General features: G+C 46.5%; 1 protein-coding gene and 1 long non-coding RNA gene across 19 annotated transcripts in view; one reads left to right on the top strand and one right to left on the bottom strand.

Moving 5' to 3' along the window:
* Positions 1-115: 115 nt before the first annotated feature.
* On the bottom strand, positions 116-15,021 carry LOC103347947 (uncharacterized). 4 transcript variants are annotated; one of them, XR_011389870.2, is made up of 4 exons: positions 14,825-15,021; positions 13,898-14,060; positions 2,580-2,699; positions 116-516 (listed from the first exon to the last, which is right to left on the bottom strand). It is a non-coding gene; the product is annotated as an uncharacterized LOC103347947 (long non-coding RNA). The 4 variants fall into 4 exon arrangements; XR_016235428.1 differs by having other exon boundaries at positions 2,580-2,696; XR_016235427.1 differs by lacking the exons at positions 13,898-14,060; positions 14,825-15,021 and adding an exon at positions 13,094-13,431.
* The window catches only part of EBF1 (EBF transcription factor 1), a 411,315-nt gene continuing 401,744 nt past the window's right edge, over positions 14,055-23,625 (top strand). For 10 of the 15 annotated variants that reach the window (XM_008255335.5, XM_002710343.6, XM_089335001.1 and 7 more), the window contains exons 1-4: positions 14,055-14,548; positions 16,695-16,851; positions 17,398-17,461; positions 18,118-18,173. In XM_008255335.5, the coding sequence (XP_008253557.1) occupies positions 14,415-14,548; positions 16,695-16,851; positions 17,398-17,461; positions 18,118-18,173 (411 nt within the window). In that variant the 5' untranslated portion in view covers positions 14,055-14,414. Of the gene's footprint in view, positions 14,549-15,223; positions 15,712-15,757; positions 16,262-16,481; positions 16,597-16,694; positions 16,852-17,397; positions 17,462-18,117; positions 18,174-23,625 lie in introns of those variants that run through there. The other 5 variants (XM_070076385.2, XM_089334988.1, XM_089334987.1 and 2 more) reach the window with 3 other exon arrangements.

The following is a 23,625-nucleotide window of genomic DNA, read 5'->3' as shown; positions in this document are numbered from 1 at the left end:
AACCTAACTTCAAACGAAGCTGGGAAATGCAGTAGAGCTATGGTCCATTACAACAACACTTAGCACTTCTCCACAAACTGGTGCCACAACAGAATTCCATTCACTCTGTCCTCTCTTTTTTTTAAAAAAAAATTATTTATTTATTTGAAAGTTAGAGTTATGGGGGGCAGGGGAGGGAGTGAGAGAGAGAGAGAAAGAGAGAGAGGTCTTCTACCTGCTGGTTCACCCCCAAACTGGGCACAACAGCCAGGGCCAACCCAAGCCAAAGTCAGGATCCAGGAGCTCCAACTGGGTCTCCCATGTGGGTTGCAGGGGCACAGACACTTGGACCATCTTCTGTTGCTTTTCTGGAAGTGGCAATGCCAGACTCCTCTCTGTCCTCTTAAGATAAGGAGTGTACTACCATGCAGATGAGACACCTGTGGTTCAGAAATGTTATGCAACTTGCTTCAAGGTCACCAGCATCAAAATAGTGGGAGGAAGGCTTTGATCTTCAAAGTACCTGTGCTATTTTTTCTGAAAAAAAAAAAAAAAAAAGGTTAAAATTATTCTAGAATACACAAACTGTAACCTGTACCTTTTAAAATGTTTTCTAAATATAAACTTCAGTGGTATAAGAAATGTATTTTTGAGAATGAGATGTTTCCTTATTTTTAATGAGGAGGAAAAACTTAGAGTTTTCATTGCAATAATGAAAAAAGTTAATCATAGATTTACATGAACAATTACCTTAAAACTGAATATTGACATACAATCTCTGGGCTTAAATTTGATTTGTGACTATTGATGCCAATAGAGATTTCTAAATGCCATGAACTGATAAAGAAGGAACAGAAATGGAAGTTCTGGGGTTCTATTCTAAAATAGAGTGACTACAGATAATTTTAATGTACTGCATTTTTTAGTATACAAAGAAAAAAGCCAGAGTTAGGATTTTGGATGTTTATGCCATAAAAGAATGTTAAATGTTTGTAGAGATAGATATATTTACTGATTGTACATTATACAATGCATACATATATTGAAACATCAGATAGTACCCAATAGATATGTATAATTTTTATGTCTTTTAAATTTTTTAGTTAAAAAAATTTAAAAAACACTGAAATGATTCCTTTTAGGTTTTTCTACACATTATGAATTCAGGAATATCTTGTGGTGGGTCAGAAAAAGAGGCAAGCTGTGGAGAATCAGCTAATTAAAGAGAACATACTTATATGCCCAAAAGAGCCTGCTTTAATGATCTCAGAACCATGTTGACATTTGAGTGACAATTTGGTTCTCACAAAACAATGAGGAATCCAGCATATTGATTATTTATCAATCCTTGCTTTGTGGGGCTCTCCTTGTTCAGTTACTTTAGAATACACAGAAAGAGTTTATCCCTAGTTTTATGCTTTGTGAATGTTTAAATAACATAGTGAAATTAAGTGGAGTAAAAACATGAGTTGTCTAGAATAGTATTTGATTTTTAAAAGATACGTGCATAAAGTCAAACTTAGGAGTATCTGCCCCACAGAGATAGTTCCCTTTCACCAAAGACTTAAATTTGAATTAGAAGGTTGTACCAGTAGAAGTAAGCTAACTTCAGTCACAATAACAAGCAAGCCTGAAATCCCAGTGGCTTAAGCCACTTAGTTCCATTAAATCTCTTACATATTGTTAAGGAACTCTTTTCATGGTAACACCACAAACAAGACCCAAGCTACTGGTTCTACTCTCAATGATGGTTCTTGTTGAGGGGAATGAGTGTCCCAGATGTTCTCTTGACCATGAGTGCTCTGGATCAAGCAAGTCAGATGACCACATCACACTTGAAGAAGAAGAGGGCCATCTTCTTGGCTGCCCAGATGGAAAGCAGAACCCCATAACAGAACGATGTTTGCAACAGAGAACATTTTGCATTTTTCTACCAAGAAGTGCCCTGTGGCATCATCTCAATACTTTCTCTTCCCTGCTAACGTTTCATAGACAGCTGTATCTTTGGAGCTACAGGCAGAATGCTGCTTATGCGCCAATTTAAGCCTTATTTTCACCCCTGTGAAATGGGGGGCCTTTGTCCATTGTATAATTTGTTAAGAGGGGTCAAGACTATAAGCCCAAAAGAAACTTCTTTGTTAATTTTAAATTTTGTTTATTATCCAAATGAACCTAATACTATTATTCTTGGAAACCAATCATTCCTCACCAAAGATAAAGAACAGATAGAAATGATTTCACCCTTGAGGATTTGTCATGCAATCAATATTTTTTCCATAAAGTTTCCTGAAAATTCACAGGAAACTTCTTTAGTTGATAGATAATGAAACCTGGGGAGAACAGTTCTTCAATATGGAAGCAAGCTTTTCCTGCTAGCTAGGAAACGACAAAGCATTTTACATGGTTCCAATCTATATGCCCCACTTTTTTAAGCAGACTTCCACATTTAAAATTTTCAAGGTTGAAGAAAAGAAATACTGTCTCTCTTGCTCAAGAAGCAGTTCTTTTAAGTCTGGATCATACAGAAGAAGGTTAAAAAGTATTTCACAAAATAATGTCGAGAATGGAAACACAGGAAGAGTCGTATACTGTAGCATTACCTGAACCTGCTGTCACCCAACACTGATTCAGAATTCTAGCCTGGTGGGACTGGATGATGTCCTGAAACTCATCTTGTCCGCTTATTCTTATCTTCCAGGCACATTAATCTCCTCAGGCTGCTATGGGAAAATACACATAAGATGGCTTTCAAAAACAGGCCTTTGTTTTTCACAGTTCTGGAAACTAGAAAGTCTGAGATTAGGATGCCCGCATGGTCAGGTTCTTGTAAGGGCCCTCTTCCTACAGATAGCTACTTTCCTGCTATGTCCTCATGTGGGAGGAAGAAAGGGAGAAGGAAAGGGAAAGGGAGGGTACAGGGGAGGGGGAAGAAGAGGGAGAGAGAGATCATTCTATTCACTTCCTCTTCTTTGGGGTAGGAGGAGGGAGGAGAGGTGAGATTGTTCTAGTTGTTCTCTTTTATGGACACTGATTCCATGATAGACTCCATCTTCACGCCCTCTTCTAAATTTAATTACATCCAAATTACCTTTGGGAAGTAATACCATCACATTGGAGGTTAGCGTTTCAAATGTTTGAGTTTCAGGTGGCACAAACATTTAGTCCATAACTTTAAATGAGGAAACTAAAGTCTGGAAACATGAAATAACTTGTTCCTGAAGCCCAAATTGACTGGCCAAGTATTTTTCCCTCTCACCGACCTGAAATTAGAAAAATGAATGTGATGGAGACAGAAATGTTTCTTTGCCAATTTCTTCACACAATTCTAATAAAGTCTCCAAGCCAGAGCCTGTGGGATTCCCTTCATGGTGTATCTGCAGGAGGTCCAGCAATAATTTTGAGATTCTGTTTAAGCATTACAAAAATTAAGCTGTTTTCCTTTTTCAAGGTTTTGATGTCTTGACCCTCAGGAAATGTATGAATTGACAGAGAGCATGGGATTCAGGTTTCTAGCTGAATGATTTCGTTAACTGATTACATTATTGAATAGAATGTGGAAGTTTACTTTTCACTCCACAGGAAGAATTTTCACATTCTCCACACAACTAGGAAATAATGAGGAGTTGCCTTCCTAAGTGTGTCAGTCAGGAGAGGCTAGATTATGCCGGAGTAAACAATCTCTGAGATTCACATTTAACAAAGGATCATGCTAAGCATCTTTTGTGGGTATGAGGGTCTCCATTCCACATGTTCTTTGAATTTGTAGAACTGAAGGAAACTCCATCTGGGTGTCATCAGCAAAAGTGCAGGGGAGGTGCTGAATCATATACTGGCTCTTCCTGCTTTTGCCTGGGAGTGACATGTGTCATTTCTGCTAATTTCTCATGTGCTTCATTTGCAAAGGTCAGAACAGTTCAACACTGCTATGTACCCAGAAGAGGAAAAAACAGAATTTAGGTGAGCACATTTAATGACTACATGCTAAGAATTAAAAGAAGAAGAAGAAAATAAAACCAAAGTTTCCCACATTGTTGAAAATCCAGTGTCTCACACCATCGATATAAATCAGATTCTAAATTAAGAATTATATACTATCTGTCAGCTATGCAATATAATCTCTGTAACACATGAACTTGCTGCAGATAAAGTTGCCTGAATTTTTTTCTGTACCTCTGTACAACTACATTGCATGGAGTAAGAAGCAGGTACAAACAAATTCAACTAACCGGGGGCTACGGTAAAGTTTTTAAACATGGATTATGGATCAACTAAATGTGGAGCACATTTATGCCTTTTGTGGATTTTATTAGCCTCATTTTTTCTGGAAGGAAATTGACTCTACTAGTCAATAGTCTTTCCAAAATAATTTGATAGTAAGAAAGGTAAAGCCCTATCAGGCGGAACAGTTCATTTTTACCTAAATTGCTACTACGGGTCATTGTTAATGTGAGGCTTGAGAAAAAGACCCTGAACTTTAAAAACTTAGCCTTTTTAGGTGATATTTGAAAGCCTAGAATATGTTCAAACAATCCTCATTTGTTTCTTTTATTTGGGTACAATCATTTGCTTAGACACATATTTTTAAACTATTAATATATTCATAGCAACTAAGTTTTTTAAGTGGAGGGAAATTAGAACTAGCTCAGAATCTCCCCTAAATTAAAAAATAGTTTTGTACTTTCCATATAATAAGCACTTTCATAGTCTTTATTGGTAAAACTTCACAAAGCAGGAGGAAAGGGTGAGGGGCCAAGTTTCCTGATTTACTGTTTAATTATCTCTCTCCCCCTGTCCCTTAAGGTTTTAGAACCGGGTTAGCATTAACACCCCAACCACCATAAACCATATGTATTTTACCACGTAATTCTTGTTCAAGATGGAAATTAGGATATACTATTGAGCTAATTTCACAGGGAGGTACAGTGAATTCTGTGCAACTAGTATAAGTCAGTTTTGTGCTTTATTTTCTAAAGTGATTATTCATAATTATATTATTGAGTTATAGCTGTTAAATATTGACTAGAATATGAGGTACTATATCAAATCCTTCACCATTCCCTCCACCTCATTTACTCCTTACAGTAAATCTGCTTTTAAGGACAAGGCAGTTGTGGATGCAATGAGTTGACCAAAGTCACTGAGGTAGTTGGCTGTGGGATACTTTCAAGGAATGATTCAGAGTGGCCATGTTCCAATCAAGGTCTGTTAACTGCAGTTCTTCCCCTAAACCAACTCTACAAGAAAAGAGTTTAAATGAGCAATGGTACATTTATTCATAAACACATGAGCCAATTTTGTGCCTTTCCCTATTGCAAGAACTGTGAATAGAGAGCTGAATAAACTCATAAGACAGAATTAAGAAAAGTGAGCTGTGGGGCAGCTGTTGTCAAGGTGTTGTGGTACAGCTGGTTAAGGTGTTGCTTGGGGTGCCTGAATCCCATAGCTGAGTGCCTGAAATCAAGTCCTGTTTCTGCTTCCGAACCAGCTTCTTGCTGAAGCAAATCCTGGGAGGTAGCAGAGGATTACCCAACTGAGTCTCTCCCATCCACATGGGAGACCCGGGTAGAATTCCTGACTTTGGCCTGGCCCAACCCTGGATGTTATGGCATTTGGGGAGTGAACCAGAGAATTAAAGATTCATTCTCTCTCTCTCTCTCTCTCTCTCTCTCTTTCTCTCTTTCTCTCTCTCCCTCCCTCCTTCCCTCCCTCCCTCCCTCAATCCCTCCTTCTTTGTCACTCTGCCTTTCAAATAAATAAAAAGAAACAAACTTTAAAAATAAAGTGAGACATGTATTTCTGGAAGGAGGAGGAGGAAGAAGAAGAGAAGTGAGCTCTAGCACTTTATGATTTTGCTGGGGAAATTACACCAATCAATGCAGGTTAAATGCTTAGCACAGTCTATTTGCGCATGCAGAAGTATGAAATAAGACTCCTACCTTAAATCTTACACAAAAAAATCAACTCACAGTGGATCAAGGATCTAAATCTATGACCTGATACCATCAAATTACCAGAGGAAAACATTGGGGAAATTCTACAAGAATTGGCACAGGCAAAAACTTCTTGGAAAAGACACCAGAAGCACAGGCAATAAAAGAAAAAAATTGACAAATGGGATTACATCAAGTTAAGAAACTTTTGCACTGCAAAGGAAGCACTCAACAAAGTGAAGAGGCAATCAGTAGAATGGGAGAGAAAATTTGCAAACTACCCAACTGATAAAAGGATTAATATTCAGGATCTATGAAGAACTCAAGAAACTCAACAACAGCAAAACAAAGAGTCCAGTTAAGAAATGGGCAAAAGACATGAACAGGCATTTCTCAAAGGATGAAATTCAAATGGCCAACAGACACATGGAAAGATGCTCAGGATCACTAACCATCAAGGAAATGTAAATAAAAACCACAGTGAATTTTTATCTCGTGCCAGTTAGAATTGCTATCATCCAAAAATCAAAAAATCACAAATTCTGATGAGGATGTGGGGGTAAAAGTACCCTAAATCACTGTTGATGGGAATGTAAACTAGTACAATCATTATGGAAGACAGCATGGAGATTCCTCAGAAAGCTGAAATAGATCTTCCATATGGCCCCGCCATCCCACTCCTGGAAATTTACCCAAATGAAATGAAATCAGCATATGAAAGAGATATCTGTGTTTATTGCAGCCCAATTCTCAATAGCTAAGATAGGGAATCAACCTAGATGTCTATCAATTGATGATTGGATAAAGAAATTATGGTATATATTCACTATGGAATACAACTCAGTCATATAAAAGAATGAAATCCTATTTGCAACAAAATGGATGCAACTGGAACCCATTACGTCTAGTGAAATAAGCCAGTCCCCAAAAGACAAGTATTATGTTCTCTCTGATATGTGGTCGTTAATATAGGGTACAAAAATGTATAGGAACAACAAAAAGATGCTCTATAGCATGACTTACTGTGAAGTTAAATTGTGATTGAGTCAGCGGCAATAATGATCCTTGAAATGCTCTCCTATTAGGGAGGGGTGAGAGCCACGAAAACATATTTCCTGTCCAAAGTGATATGACAGCGCCAGGGAAAGCAGGGAACGGTCTCAGTGATTCCCAGGCGAGCGGTGCTACACCAGGTGGAGAAGAAGGTTCCGCCAGTGCGCGAGGAGAGGGTAGAGAGTGACTGTGGCCCTGGAGGCTCTGGCGGAGAAAGTTGTGGAGGGAGGATGAGAAAGGGTCAACGCGAATAGAAACCCAGTGGAGGGAACTGGGGAGCTAGGCAAGGTCCCGGCCTTCAGTGGCCTCGACGGGAGGGGGCTGGAGGATCGCGAGGTGGCGCTGTGGCTCCATCTCAAGGGAGGATGCGGCGCCCGCGGGTCACCAGCACGCCTAGGGCGGCCTCCGAGAGGTGGGGCAGGGCCGCCTCGCTGGGTTTCGCGTCGTCTTTACGGCAGCCACCAAATAATGACCGTGATGAAGATAATAAATAAAAAATAAACACAAAAGCAAATAACTCGAAGGCGGACTCCTTTGCGACCCACGGCATCAATAATCAGAAACTGTCGGCGAGGAACAATTAGGAGCGCGGAACTGTCCAGCAGGGACCTTTGCGTGTAATTGGTTCGCCAGCAGCGGGAACTGGCTTCATCCTCCCGTAGCGGAGCTGAGCCGAGCTGGGCGCTAACCCGAGGCCTCCGCGTTGGCCCCGGGCCCGGTAGGCTGTTCCCAGCTACCTGCAAAGCCAAAGGAGCAAAATTCTGGTCCCCTGGCCTTGGACCCTCTCATCCTGCCTGCTGCTTTCTTCCGGCTGGAGGTGGATTTTTAGGACTTCTTTGCTGGGTTTGACACAACGCTTACACTGGAACCACATACAGGTTCAGCCTCACACGCACATGTGCGATGCTGTTGCACAATGTACACGTACTTCTGCACTTGCACACTCACTGAAGCCCGCCTTTAAGTCACGCATGTACACACTAGACGTTTGCTCCCGTGGCGCTAATGCCTCCTCATATGCGGCCAAGTGCGCTCTCTCTTTCACCGTCACACACACACACCTTAGTACAGGCCCACAAACCTGCAGCCACACTTCGCTCGTGCAAACCTTTTTGCACACTCACATCGCACGTATCTCATACTGCATAGCCAACAAAGACCTGCCGAGCGCAGTGACCCGTAAATATACAGTGAATTGCGCGCCTCGGGAAATACGCGGGCTAACTTTTTGCTTCCAAGTGTCTTCAGCTTGTGCGCTAAATTCGCCGTTCCTTCTCCAGCTGACCCCTAAGGCCCACACCGCCCTTTCTCCCCACCAAGGTTTCTTCCACCGGGCGTACGCTACTGCAGGACGCTTCTTTACAAAAACGCTGGAGAGCTCCCTTCTCCCTCCCTAGAGCCTCGTCTACCGTGGGAGCGGGGCCCTCCTCTGAACCGGAGACCACGGATAAGAGCCGCGGAGTGCGGTGTGGTCACGCCCGCCCCGGGGCACCGTCGACCTTAGCGACCCTTTCTGGCAGTACCCCCAGATGTATTCTCCCTACTTTGCGCGAACCTTCTTCTCTCTTATGGAAGCGTGCCTGCAGGTGTCTAGATTTCTGTCCTCTAACGGGCATCGGGGACACTGCGGCAAAGTCCAGTGCTGACCGTGTTTCATTCAGGCGAGCTGTCCTGAGCCCTCAGACCTCACCCTGGACTGGCAGAAGCAGCTCACTAGAGGCCAAATGGCTTATGTGGCAGAGCTGGGGTTGCAGCCGGCGCTTCCCCATCGCCCCCTGTTCCCGCAGGTGGGCAGAATCGTGAGTGCGCGTTCGGTCGGCACACTTTTCGGAATTTCCCCCTTTCCTCTCTCTCCTCCGCTGCCCGTCCACAGAGGACAACGTGTGTCCTCGTTCCTTTCTCATTCGGGAGAGGGACTCCAGGCAGCCAAGGGACCCACGAGCGTTTAGGGGGCAGGAGGTTTGCACCTCCGCTGGGTGAATGGTTTCTCTGCAGCGTTAAGGATAGTCTCTGATGAAATTCTGGCTTAGCTACCTTATTAGCCTCGGACAAGTTTCCTGTTTTTCTTTTTTCCTATTTCCCTCACAAGGCCTCAAGTTTGCTCACCTGTAAAATGGGAGTGTTCTTATCTGTCTGCTTAGTCTGCGGTGGAAATTCAGAGACTTCATGCCCGTAAAGCCTTCCACAAATGGGATCTATTATTATCTGGGACCGCCCCGGGGGAAACCCGAGAGAGGCGGCAGGCTCGCTCCCGGAAAGTTTCGGCGGGTACCCAGAACCCAGGCTTCTGGTCCCATGCCTGCCACAGAGCCCCCACGGTGTCGTGTGCGCGTGTCTTTGTACCTGCCTGGGCCTCAGTTTCCCTGTTTGCACCATGGGGGCGAGGCGTGCTCCAAGGGGCTGGAAGTGTCAGCCTCGGTGAGTCAAGGGGCCTTCGCGGAAATTCCAGGGTGGGAAACAGAGGTCAGAGTCCGGATTTCCGGTGGAACCCCAGTCTGCTGCTCCCACGAGTCCCCGAGAGAGGCGGGTGGAGGCCACGAATCAGAGTTGGGGTTTTGCGGGCGGTGGAGTCCGGGTGCTCCGCCACTCCTGCTGGCGCCGGGGGTGCGATCAGAAGCTCCAGCGGAGCTGCGCCCGCGCAGGTCCTTGCTGTCCCACAGCCCCGGGGCGCCCACCTTCTCCTATCCCTCGCCTTCCTCGGACCGCACCTTGGTCTCTAAACACCTTCGCCCCGGACTTGAAGTTGCAGCGCGCGTCCTCTGTCTCCGGCCGTGCGTGTAAGGGCTTTGCGCCTTTGCGCGTCGCCCTATTTTCACCTCGGCCCAGCACTTAAGGGGGCGTTTGCCCTCCCCACTCGTTCGCAGCAAATGGCAAAGGAAAGAGGACACCCTCTCTCAACGACGGCGGGCCCTCACCCGGGGAACTGAGACCTAGGGAAATTTGTAAAGGACAAGTCCCAAGCCTGGCCTCCTGGGGGCGGGCGAGCAGAAAGGATTCCCTCTTTTCCCGGGACGTCCCCGCTGGCCCTAGTTGGGCTGTATTTCATGAGTCTCTTATCTTTTGGGGAGAGGATGTGCTTTTTCTCTCAGCGCTCTAGACGTTACTGCACTGACTGAAGCCTTTTAAGAAAGGGAATTTATTTTCCTGCATCTCAAGAGTATTGGGGTAGCCAGGGAGGAAAAGTTCCCCGTGGGATAGGGAACGAATAAGGCTGCTCACAGGGCGGGTGCTTACTCCAGCAGCGAGAGGAGACCCCAAGCGCTGGGCCGCTCTGCTTACCATCTGGAGCAGTTGAGGGCTGGTGGGCGCTAGCCCTGACTGCTAAAGCAACTCTGAGAAGCTTGGCAAGAAGCTTCACCAAGTCTCTCCAACTGCTCTTTTAAGATCCAAGTTCATTCCCTTTGCATGGGTTCTTCTCCATTCTGGCCCCCTTCCTCTCAGAGATGATATATATGGCTGAAATCAGGAATTTCCAAAGACCTTCAAATACAGGTTTCCATGTACCAACATCAAAGGTTCAGTCTGGGCAAGGCCTGGAAATCTGTATTTCTAACAAATGCCTTCCTTTTCACCTTCTGTCATGTGATTAGGCAGCTGAGCCCAGTTTGAGGGTTACAAACTGCACTGAAACCAAGTCACACTTGGGCTATGGAGCCTGGGGCAATGCTCTGCACACAAGTACATCTCTTCGCAGGAGATAGGAAAGTAAAAGGATAAAACCAGCCTCAGCACATCCTTTATAGTCACCCCTTAAACACCTGCTTGTTCTCTGAGGTGATGCTAACCTCACATGAGGGATGCATTCCAAAGTATGTAAGTGATTCTCTTTCATAGTTTCAAATTGCACTTGCTGGTTCACTATTCATCAGAGAGTGAATATCCATGCACACACACACACACACAAAACTACTGCTCTGCTTGGCCTGGGTGTCATTCCTAGTTGTTGTTTTTTTGTTTTGTTTTGTTTTTGGTCACTCTGTCTCTTTTCCATCTTTTCTTTAGCCTTCTTCCTAGTTAAACATTTGTTATAGGATGAGAAAGCCCAGTTGAAAGCACAAGGACACTCAGAAGAAAAGCTATGAACACACTCTGCTTGATTAAAATAAAGTACACCCACCCTCCCAGGTGAGGCATCTGCTGTCTCTGCACAGCCACAGGGAATTAGTCTTATCAAAAGACTCCTGCCCTCTTGCATTTTTCTTCCTTCTCTGGCCTGGCGGATGTGGAAATTGCCTCCCTCATATTTAGTTCCTGGAGAGATTGGTTCTGGGGTAGGAATTGGGCTGCTAAACACTTCTTTCTCTGCCAATTTCTCATTTGGCATAGTCAGTTTCGGGAGCTTCCACAAACACATCTTTTATAGATGCTTCTAGATTCTGCTTGACACCCAGCAATCTATCTGTTGCATGCCCTTTGCTGATTTTGCTTTCCAGGGAGACTGTCACCTCTTTCCTATGCCTTTCACACCAGCCATTGGCAGTGATCTGCATCCTTATTGTGTGCCCATCACTGGAGTAGTATCCACCCTACCAGACTCAGCTCAGAGTCCTGTTTTCAGAAAGTAAAACAGAGGCTAGGGTCTTATGCAAGGGCCATCTGGGACCCATGGACAGGAAAGTTATCTCTGATTTCCTGTGAGCTGGAAAATGTGTTCCTGGTAGAAGAAGGGCTTGACTCTATGGACCTTTGGGCCTGGGGCATCAGGTTGGTCTTGGAGCTTTGGGAAGTTTTTAGCAGGCCCAGTCTGCATTTAAATTCTATAGAGATGGAAAGGGACCACATTCCCTTCCCACTCCCCAAAAACCTGCATCCCTTGTAGTGTCTCTACCAACATATCCCTCCTGAATGCCAACTGTATGCTGGGAACTCTGGAAGATGCTGTGGGAACTCCGATGGGTCTGATCACCTCCTTTAGGAATGTCTTAGAGGAGATGGATTAAGGATGATAGCAGGGACAAAGTGCTTGGTATGTAAGAGTTCCAGATTAGATAGTCTGAGTGATGGGCAGGGCTCTTGCCCTGTAGATTCAGCAGTGTTTGAAGACAGTGACCATGCACCCACAGACCTGGAATACACCCTCATCCAGTTTAGGAATCCAAAAGTGGCTCTACTTTCCTGCGATGCCAAGAGCACAAAGCATAACTCACTGGTCTGTCTCCATTCAACGTGGGCATGTGTGCTTTTCCATCTGTGACCCCAGGAGCTTCCTAAATCAAAGGGCCAAGGAAGCCCAGCAGAAAGAGGACCTGGATTTCTGGCAGAGAATTTCTCCCCTGGAGTCCTTGGCAGGTTTGGCTGCAGGCAGGGAGTTCCTTTGAGGGAAGTGAAACAGAAGTTCGCTATGTGCTTATTAGAGGTTACAACCTGCTAAAAAATGATGGGACACATTACCCAGAAACATCTAGTGATTTCCTTTGCTAGCCACAAGCGTATATACCAAGGGGACCTATGGAGGAGGCAGTTTCCCTCTTCTCCCTTCTTTCTCTCCCTCCCTCCCTCCCTTCCTCCTTTCTGGTCTTCTTTCCTACCTTCCTTCCCTCTCTCCACTTTCGATTCTGCCCCCTCCTTCCCGTCTCCTTCTTTCCCTCATTTCTCCTCCCTTCCTCTCATTTCCTCCCTTCTCTTTCTTTCCATATGGCACAGACAGAAGTTGGGGAGATTTTCTTCAAGTCTCTTTTTTAACAGAGAGAAGGAGGCAAAAAGAGAGAAACCCTATACCAAACAACCAGCTATTCCGAAATGGTATACGTTGTCATGGCTTTGGTAGTTAGAGAAATAAACTACTTTGAGGCGAGGCTGACGGGTTGAGCCTTGAATTTGAGAACATTTCAAAACGCACCAAACGCAGCCTCCGGGAGAGCATTCATTCCACCACTCGCATCTCTTGAGGACCGTCCGAGAGAAGGGAGCATGCTAGCGAGCGGGAGCAGCGCCTAACGCCGGCTTTCCCGAGGTCCGCGACCAAAAGAGGATCGTTTCAGAGGTCCCCTGGGTCCCCGCTTCTCGGGGACCCACAGAGCCTCGCTTGCCCTGGCCCCGGGTCCAGGCGCCGCCTCTACGCGCTCTCAGCCCCGACCTCGCCCACCCCTATCCATCCCGCCATCCCCGCCTGAAAGCGAAGAGGTGGGCACCTGGGACGCGCGTCCTGACTTTTCTGCACAGGCTGTCCCGACTCCTCCACTTTTGCCCCCGACGACCCAGAACTGCGGATCAGGACGCGGCATTGGGCCTGGAAGGGCGCACCGTGTGCGCCTCGAGCGTTTTCAGGGCGCAGAGCGGATGCAGGGGGAAGGCAACCGCCAGGATGCGGACTCCCCCTCCCGTTCTTCCAGCTCAAATCCCTGGGAAGGATATCCCTCCCCTGCCCTCTGGCCCCGCTCCGGCCCCGCTCCTCCCAGCCGCAGACCCCGATGTTCAGCGCTCCCTTGCTAGCCACTTTGCGAGGAACTTTAGCCGGCTCCCCCGCGCCACCCGGGGAGGGATGTTAATGAGGGAGCGTGGCCTGGCTCGGCGAGCCGGCCCGCTCCCGAGCCGCGATTGGTCGCGGCGAGGCGGAAGGATGACGTTATGCAAATAAGGGGAGGGGCTGCTGGGCGCGGGCCCCGCCTCCTCCCTTTGGGGTTAGTGTGCCTGTGTTTAGCTCTGGGGAGAGTCAAACTGGATTCCATAGGGAAAGCCTGCAAATCACTTCTATTTTAGCAAAGAGAAAACAGAATCTCCATCCAGCAGGGTCCACCCCTCTCTCTTTCTCCCTCTCCTCTCTTTCTATCTTTTCCCTCCCCCTCCTCTCCCTCTCTCCCCTCCCCCCACCCTCTCTGGTGTCTCTGTCTACGGCGACCAGCGTCCTCCTCTGCACGCACTCAAAGGAAAGAAACATCTTTGGTTGGGAGAGAAGGAGGAAAAAAAAAAAGAGAGAGAGAGAGGAAAAAACTTGCCTGGTTGTGGAAAATGACACTTGAAGTAGCAAAGCCGGCAGCGCGAGTTGAGTCTATTGTTTCTTAAATTGCCATCAGGTTTTTTTTCTTCCTGCTTCTTCAAGTGAAGGTACCGCTACAAAAGGCAACTCGGCCCCTCCTGTCCTGCACCGGCCTGTGACCACTACAAAAAAAAAAAAAAAAAAAAAGCGCAAAAAAAAAAAAACAACACTCAAACCAAAATCAACCAACCAAACAACCCCCAACAGCCAAGCATACATCTCTAATTTTTTTATTTTGGTCTTTTCGTTGGATTTTCCCTTTTTTCTTTTTTTTTCTCTCCTTTTTTTTCTAGTTATCGCTCAGTTTTGAGCGAAGGTTTACATTTTTAAAAAATTTGCTTTCCAGCCCGCCTTGATCTTCTAACGCGAGTTCATCTTCTCCAAAAAAAAATCTGGTTGGCGTTTTTCTTTGCCTTTTTTTTTTTTTTTAATATTTTCAAGGGGGAGGAGATTTTCCACAAGAAAAGGTTGTTTTCATGTTTGGGATTCAGGAAAGCATCCAACGGAGTGGAAGCAGCATGAAGGAAGAGCCGCTGGGCAGCGGCATGAACGCGGTGCGGACGTGGATGCAGGGCGCCGGGGTGCTGGACGCCAACACGGCGGCGCAGAGGTGGGTACCGCGCGGGGACCCGGCCGGCCGCCGAGCACCGGGCCGGGGAGCGGGGAGGCGGCGGCGGCGGCGGCCGCGGGGCCGGGCTGCGCTGCAGCGCCAGCCGCTCCGCTCAGCTCGCCGCCCGGGGCTGGGAGCTCTCCGGCCTCGCCGCTCGCGTCGCCTGCGGCTGGAGAGCGGGGAGCTGCCTGCGAGGAGCCCACGCTTTGCCGGCACTTTCCCCTGTCTCGTCTGTGACTGTTTTCATTTTGTTTTACCCCAGAAGAGGCGTCTCACCCTCGTGATGTTGGATATCTGTGTTTTTATGTGATCGCTCTTTCTTTTCCGGCCGACTTTCTTCTCCTTCCCTTCCTTCTTTCTGCTTTTCTTTCTTTCTCTCTCTCTCTCTCTCTTTCTTTCTCTCTCTCTTTCTTTCTCTCTTTCCCCTTTTATTCCTTCCCTTTATTTCCTGCTCCTCTTGCTCCTTGCCTCGCTCCTTGCGTTTCCCTCGTTCTTCCCCTTCCTGCCTCGCCCCCTGCCTTCCCTCCGTTCGTCTCCCCTTTCTTTCCGTTCCCTCCTTCTTTCCTCCCTTTGTCCGTCCTGCCTTCCCCTGCCCTTCCTCCCTCCTTCCTGCTGCCCGGCTCTGAGTCCTCTTCCAGAGCGGACCTCGCCGCCTCGCCGCTTTTCTCTCCCCATTTCTCCCTCGAGTCTTCTCTGATTTCTCCCGTCTGCTTCTCTCTCCCTCCCTCCCTCCCTCCCTCTCTCCAGCTTTCTGCGTTTCTCAGTCCACCCGGCGGATAGCAACTCCCAACTTTCATTCTGACATCCCCACCCCCGGTCGCGGTGGCCCCTTCCAGCCCCTCTCCCACCCGCAGCTCCGGAGCCGCCAGACTGGGTGACCTGGAGCCACTGCCCTTGGCGCTTGACCTGGGCGAACTTTCCTGGGCACATCCCATGCCCTTCCCGGGGCTCCTGGTCCCGAGTGAGAAAGGGCCCCCTTTTATGATCCCAGGCCGTCAGCTGGGCTTGGGGCAGTGGGGGACCTGCTGGCCCCAGGCCTGATCACGCTGAGTGCGGAAGGGGAAGAAGGAAGGTGCCCGCCTCATCCGCGGCTTCCCGTGGCTGGGGACAAGTGTACTCCACACAGTTCGCATCCCCGCTGAGCCTCAGGCCCGGGACGACTGGTAGTGAGAGTGCAAGGGGTGGCCTGGCTGGAAGCGAAAGTGTGTGTGTGTGTGTGTGTGTGTGTGTCTGTGTGTGTCTGTATGTGTGGCCCCGGCGTGTGTGTTGTGTCTGTGCCTGCGCGCGCCGGTGTTGGGCAGGTCGGGCTGTCGGCTGCCGCCCGGCGCCCAGCAGAGACCCAGCCGGCAGTCCCCGGCGGGCGCGCTCCGCCAGCCACCCCGCTGATGGCACAAGTAGCAGGATTGCTGTCCGACGGCCAAACTTTGTCGGGACAGGTCTTGGCGGGGGGAAAAACACATACACACTCCGTTCCCTTTCCCATAGCGACCACCTCCGATCGCTCAGCCACGCACCCTCACAGCCGGCTTCCCCTCCGGCTTTCTCTGGGGGTTGGGTTTGGGAGTGCAGCTTCCTGAGGCCGGGCACCCGCCGCCGGCCGGCCGGGGCGCGTGAGGTTTCCTGCAGGGTGGCGGCTGCGGCGGGAAGCTCAGCGTGTCTCCATCCCGTCCCACCTGCCCACGTAGCCGGGACAGGAGAGGACAGACAGCCGGGGTGGGTGGGCAGCGGGGACCAGCGGCCGTACCCCTTCCCGGGAGTTGTGATTCGCGTGCGCTTTGCTCCGCTAACGTGGGATGCCCTAGTCCACCACCACTTCGCCGCCTCCACAACCGGCGCGCGTCAGGCCCGAGTAGAGGCTGCCAGCGATTCGACTCGCGCGCAAACCCAGACCAAACTTTCACACCTCCTCGGCGAGTTCTGAGGACGCGCGCTGTCCTCGGCGGGGTAGACGAGGAGACGCAGGGCCTCCCGAGTCCCGTCGGCAGCCACGCTCCGGGAGCCTGAGGGGGCGCGGAGGGCGCACGCGGGATGAGTCGGGGGCAGAGGCGGTGGGTGTTTGCGGGATCGCACGCGGCGGCCGCTGATAACCCGGGCGCGGGCTGGGGCCGTGTGGCTGCGCCATCTAACTCTGCGTCTTTGACCGCAGCGGGGTGGGTCTGGCCCGGGCTCACTTTGAGAAGCAGCCGCCCTCCAATCTGAGGAAATCCAACTTCTTCCACTTCGTCCTGGCCCTCTACGACAGACAGGGCCAGCCCGTGGAGATCGAGAGGACAGCCTTTGTGGGGTTCGTGGAGAAGGAAAAAGTAAGTGGGAGCAGCGCCGCAGCCCCTGGGCCCCGGCTCAGGGAGCAGGCCCAGGCGCTCGGGAGGCGCGTTCCTCCGTGAGTGCAAAGCATCCAAAACACACTCCCATAGGGGCCCCCCCAAGCCACTTCCCGTCCCGGACGAACTCGGGCTCCCGATCCACCAGGTTCTGCTCCAAAAAAAAGTTAGTCAGGAGTCCCCGGAGCCGGATAGAAGCGAGCCTGGCCCCACAGCCCCGAGCCTTAGGAGCCAGGGATGTGCCAGTTCTCGATGGGAGACCACGTACCGCCTGCCCCTGACAGCCCAGGCCAGAGCCTCCAGGACCTGGGCAGAGAGGATCGCCCGTGCGCGCGCCACTCAATATTCTGGAAGGGGAGAGAGAGCAGGCAGGGACCGGGGTTGGGGGTGGAGGGGAGATTACAGTTGTCCACATTTTCTGCGGCTCCCTGGCTGGGGGTCCTGGTTTGGGGGAAGTTGCCTCCAAGTTGATGCTCACGCCGACCTCTTTCTCGCGTCTCTTGTGCCTTGCATCCTGCTGCAACTCAGGAAGCCAACAGCGAAAAGACCAATAACGGGATTCACTACCGGCTCCAGCTCCTCTACAGCAATGGTGAGGCTCCCGTCGGGTCTGTGCCAGCACCCGGGGGGCTCTGGCACGGGACAGGGATGCCGAGAACTCCAGGTGGACAAAAGCCTGCAGCCACACCACTTGACTGTCGTCCTGGTGGTGTATCCCTTTATCCTAAGCCGCACCCTAGGAGATTTCACCCCAGGAGGTCTGGAGGTCTGCCTTGTGGGTGTTGCAAATACCTGGGGCCAGGTGTGGTGCCTCAGCCAGGGCTGGGACTGCTTTCCTTCCTCCTTGCCTTTCTGAGGCCTGTTCCTCCAACGTCCAAGGCCCTTTGGGTTCAGGAGGCCTGGAGGCCCGTGATCATTGATGGCTTCAGGCAGCACAGAAGGGCTCTTGCTTGGGAAGAAGAGCAGGAAGGTGAGGGTCTCAGCCTTTTCCCAGCTGCAGCACCAGAGATTTGGCTTGCCAGGGTGCTTGGGCCCGGCTGCAGGCTCCTGTCTGGACCGTGTGGAAAGGATGTCAGCAGAGCTTTCCCTGGACAGTAGGAGAGCCGTTTGCCCTGGGAACCCCTTGCTTTGTGTGTGTATGTGGGTTTTTGTTTTGTTTAACTGTTGTCTGCTCCCTTGCCCCCAGCTGATCCCCTCTCACTTAATTCTTCCTTCTTCCTCCACTGCCACCGCCACCCCCCACCCCAGGGATAAGGACGGAGCAGGACTTCTACGTGCGCCTCATTGACTCCATGACAAAACAAGTAAGTTTCTTAATTTTGTGTCACTGGGCTGACTCTAGGGTCATGAAATTTTGGAAGAATCCAGAAGCTGCTTGTTCCACAGCAGGAAGACTGGGACTTGAACCCCGAAAGCTGGGGTTGACCGCAGACCACACAGGCATGGTGCAGCCTTCCAGTACCCATTCAACCCTTGCCCGCCGCATGCAAAGGATGGCTCCAAGGCTCCTGCCCTCCAAGGGAGGCCCTGGCCTTGTGAATTAAGAGACCACAGGGTGCTGAGCACAGGGAGTAAGGGCTGAACTTCCTCTGACCTGGCAGAGGTGCCCCAGGGGGTGCAGAAGGTGCCTGGGACCCTGTGCGAGGAGGGCTGAACTTCTGAAAGCCAAACTAACCAGGCCTGTTCCAGGAGGCAGAGGATGCGGGGGTCTGGGGTTGGCGGCCAAGGTGGCTTCTCCAGGAATGGTGGGATGCGCGGAGATTGTAGATGACCAATCCATAGGTTTTGTTTTGTATTTTTTTAAATTATTATTTTTAAAAGAGGGTAGTGGTGAAGGTAGTTTGAAAGAGGGATGGAGAGTTGTCAGGATATTTTGCAAAAATCCTCCTGCTTTTGCCTCCAACTTTGGCAGGAAGCCAGAGAGCATGAGTGAGCTTGCGGTCTTAAAGGTACATAGACGGCATTTTCTTAAGCTCCCCAGCACGCGGGTGTCAGGCAGTATACATTAAGGCTGAGTTATGGTTTAAAAGATACAATTATGAGCCGAGTCAGAAAAGAGGTCTGACATTTTAATGAGGTACAGGAGCTTTTCTTCTTCTTCTTCTTCTTACATTTAAGAAAAAGTTTAGTTTTAGAATTAAGTAGCTGGTTAGGTAGGATTTAGTAGCAGAAAAAAAGAAGACAGCTTTATTGGGTGGGGGAAAGAAATCAGAACAAAGAGAAAAGTTAACCATTGTGTCCCAACCAGCAATTTAGTAAGAGGATTAGAATTTATTTACTTGATTTTAAAATGTTTCTGTTAAAATAAAGGAGGTGATTTTTTATAAACACTGCCTTGGAAAAGTTTCAAGTTGGGGTAGGCATGCATATTTAAAAACTGTCTTTAGATATTCCATAGCTTATATATGTTGCACAAAATGTATATGGATAAGCTTTGAGAGTTTTAAAATCTACTCAGCAAGAGGTAATTTAATAACAGCTAGTTTCAATTATTACTGTCATGTTTCATTGTGACCCAAGTAGAAAACAAGATAACATGAAATATATATTTAAAATAATAATAAATAAATATCTCTTGTAATCTACTTCATGTTATTTGCCAATGATATTTGGCTTTCTTGAGGTGTTTGTATTTTAGTTCATTGGTCAGGGTAATCTCATTTATGCTTTTAATATTGGGCTTGTTTTTTCCTTTAATGGATTTGATTATTACATAGGATAATTCCCTTTCATTTGGACATTGTATTTTGTTAAAAAAATTTTTTTCCTGCCAGATAAAAACACAAAAGCCTGATTTTAGTAACTTTTTTTTTCTTATATGATATCAAAACAAAAGGCCTGAAGTGAAGTTTTGTTTTCAAAAATTGTCTTTGATACCCTGGATATCCTTTCCTGCCATTCTCATCAGAGGATTAAAAAGAGAGGAGGGGGAGGGGAAAGCATGAACTCTAATTCATATTCCATATGTATTTCTTAGGATTCACTTTTTATATGGTAAAAGGCACATGCACGCGAATCAGAACTTGAGGCCTGCTTGCGTAACATTTACCACTTACATATTAAATTACAGGCAGCATTAGGAAATGAACTGTTGTAAGGAGCACAAAACTGGGGCATACTTGAAGGGGCTAACTTGTGCCTGATTTGAACTTCCTCAAAATTTTATTTTAGATCTCTGTAAACAAAAAATCAATATTGATTTTCCCATTAAGAAATGAAGTGACTTTATACACTCTCATATGAAAACAGTGGGAGAGTCATCTCTTGATATTTTATAAAGCGATACATCAAATATCATTTTACTAACAAGGTCCTAGAGCTTAAGAAAAACTGCAGCTTAAGGCATTCTTTGACCTCTTGTTATCATCATAAATTCTGTGGGGAGAAGGGAAGGGAGAGAGAGAGAAGGAAAGAAAGAATCAGAGAGAGAGAGGAGAGGAACAAGAATGAGATATTGTTTATGTTCAATAATAGCAGATATGAAAAAGTAATTTGCCATAAATGGCATATTAAAAGTTAAAATTATAAATTATGTATTTTGATAGTGACCTGAGAAAATCTTAATTAATTAAATTAGTTTTTAAAAAAAGAAATATAGATATGTCAAGATATACCTATTTGCTTTTATAAAACTTGCTTAAATATCTACCCTCTCTATGGCTTTCACTTTGAAAGGCAATCCCTGCTCATTATCCCGTTGCTTGTTTTTTGCTTATGTGCTGTGAGAGTTCTGGAAGTAGGTGAGCTTTTTGTGTACACAGTTAACACAATAGTCTTCAAAAGGCAGATAAGTCAGTGGAAAGAAGGCTAACTTTCCCTAGCTGTGACATAGTAATGTATATTTAGCCTTAATGAGTAAAGTTTCAAGGGTCCTCATCTTGGTTGAAATAATTCTAGTCTAATTTAAAATTTCTTACATTTTTTTAGCTAAATATATTTGTCAAATCAGATGTAAGTCTTGATATAAGCCAACAGATTAAATGGTTATATATTTTTTCCCCTGTGAAATTCTTTCTGGTTGAGTCCAGGTTTTGATATTTAGAGTGCAGAATGGAATACTTTTAGTGATATGATGAGTTCCAATAACATCAGAAATTGTGGAGGGAATTCCTAGCTACTGTTAGGCATCTTCTCTTGGCTATGTGTTTATTGTACCATTTTTCATATCAGGGATGCAGCTTTATGTGTGTGATGTCATATTCTTAACTCACACAGTGGTGTTAAAATGAAAAAGGAATCTTGAGCAAGGAAAATCCCAAAGTGACTGTGCACTCAACATTTTAACAATACAGAGCTCCTGATTTTGGGTAGAGTTAGTAGTCTTGAAATCAGACAGAAATGTACTCAATCAACCAAGATGTGTTGGTGTGACACAGTGTTTCACACCTCTTCAAAGTGTCTCATTAGACTGTTTTGGGTAATGACTCTTCATTTTGGACTCTACCTGGAAAGATGCAGCTTCTTGAGAAGTGAATGTCTAAGGCTCTGAGCTCCTCATTTATCTGCATGCTTCCTTTCTGAAACATAGAGGATATAATAGCTAAACATTTTGTTCACCAACTAGAAAAGAAAAGGCTTGCTTTTGGGAAAGATTGTAGAAAACCAAGTTTAGCTAGACTAAAAATAGATTGTTTTTGTGTCATTGCTGTTTTTGGTATTCTATTAGTGTGCAGAAAGCCCTGTAGGATCCAGAAGTTTGTGGCTGTTGCATCCAGAAACCGTGTCTACTCCTGAAGCTGAAACGAACCTGGTGGGGGAGGTCTGAGGTTTACTGTGCTCCACGTCACGTGTTCATGTAGTAGTTGAAATATGATTACATTCTGGTTGCTTCTGTGAGTTATTTATCTTTAAACAGTTAACAGAAAAATCCTGTAACTCATCTCCCTTCCTACCATCTTGCTTTAAAAGTGACATTAATTCAGTCACATTCAAAGAAAGGATACCAGGTTTCATAAAGCTATAAAAACAAAACACTCCCTGCCCGCTGCTGCCACTCCACTGCCCCCACCAAAAAGCTTTTTTGGAAAGGAGAAAAAACAGTAGTCACACAATCCTTGTGTGTACGGATTTGAGGGTAAGAGATATGTGGAGGTTGCCCTAAAAAAGCCCCTGCACGGTGGGGGCGGGGGGAGGGGTCCAAGGTACAGCATTCACAGATGCTCTCAGATTTCTCTTCCCAGCTAGACTTCTTCATATATTTGTTTGGATGTTCCCCATACTTTAAGTTATTGAAGCAAATGCATTTTTCCCCTATTGATTGTTTCGTTATATCCTGCCACAGTTACGTAAACTTGATTAACAACTCTTTCAGTTCATAGTTCTTCATTGGTAGATAAACGAATTTTTAGTATATCAGTAGGTTCCCAAGGAATTCACTAGGCCAGCAGAGAGTTTCTTTCACATATTTGGGGGAAAGAAACAAAAAAGGACGAGCAAGATTATAGTCAGGGGCCCTATTTCAGCAGCTTTTTCATTCCTTTGGTAACATGTCAAAAATGCAGGTGATTTAAATTTCCTTGCACAGAGAAGAATGAAGAAGTTTGGAATTTTTATGCATGATCAGGACCTGTGTTTGGGAAAATGTAAACTCATCACAGTGGAAAATGTGTTGTTTGGAGTCTGGGGGTGAAAACAAAGCTGATGGTTTTGGAGAGATTGCCGGAGCCAGATGGCCTAGTACTTCCCCAGTCTGGCGGTCCAACTGCTCCCTCCTGGATAATATACAGCCATTTGTTCGGGGATATTTACGCTAGAGCTGTTTCCATGTGAATGTTTGAACAGCATTAAAAACGAACATATTAGTAGGGATGCATTTATTGAACTTGTACAACTGTACAGATAGTCTGTCCTCTGTCTTTACTTATATTGCTGAGAGCAGTGAAGGAGTGTTTGGACATTGTGGGATTGTTTGCATAGTTGTTGAGCAAGAATGATTTGGTCTTAGTGAGTAATTACAATATATAAGCATTTGGAATAAAACTAATGGAAATAATGGTAGCACCTACCTGGCAGATCTGTTGTGAGAATTAAATGAATTCATAGAAATAAAAGGCTTAAAATAATGCCTGGCACATATTAAGTGCTTAATAAATTAGCTGCTTTTATTATTTTATTATTATTTTTACTGCCTCATTGGGTTGATGAAGCCAGCCATATTTACCAATAGAGATGTAAATGTAGTTACCATATGAGTGAAATATCTTATTACTTCCAGAAAAAGAGATATAAAATTGTTAAAAGGGTTGGGGTTTTTCATCGTATTTGAATAATATAGGGGTTTTGGTTCTGTGAGACATAAAAGATGCATTCTAGAGCTAACAGCTTTTGGTGCACATTCTCTTTTTATTCAGGGCTGTGATGTAACTGAACAGCATACTGAATATGATATCATTCCTTTGCGACTTTCCTAATTCACTTCTGAAAACGGGCCTGCTTAGCTGTTGAGCTGAAATTACATCTTTGTAATTTGCTCACCAGTAGCCAAGTTGCTAATTGAAGCAAAATGATTTTTTATTTTATCTCACTATTAATGTTGGATTGCTGGTTGACACAATTGTTTATGAAATGTCAGATTTGTAGTGGTTTTATTTGGCATGGTTTAATTTTTAACTGGGGCTCCTTCACTCACTGGAAATTTCTAGGACCCATTAGCTGGTAGTGGCATTTTTTTTTAATGACAGGCAGTGGAACTTGGTGATTGAATGTAATTATTATTACAGTGTTTGAGACTATAGGTGTTCATTTTTTTTATTAGTT

Source organism: Oryctolagus cuniculus, chromosome 6 (assembly GCF_051225735.1).
Source record: "Oryctolagus cuniculus isolate XC-2025 breed Fujian yellow rabbit chromosome 6, ASM5122573v1, whole genome shotgun sequence".
NCBI classification, from domain to species: domain Eukaryota; kingdom Metazoa; phylum Chordata; class Mammalia; order Lagomorpha; family Leporidae; genus Oryctolagus; species Oryctolagus cuniculus.
The sequence above is the reverse complement of the archived record's forward strand: the minus strand, read 5'-3'. Positions and strand labels throughout refer to the sequence as shown.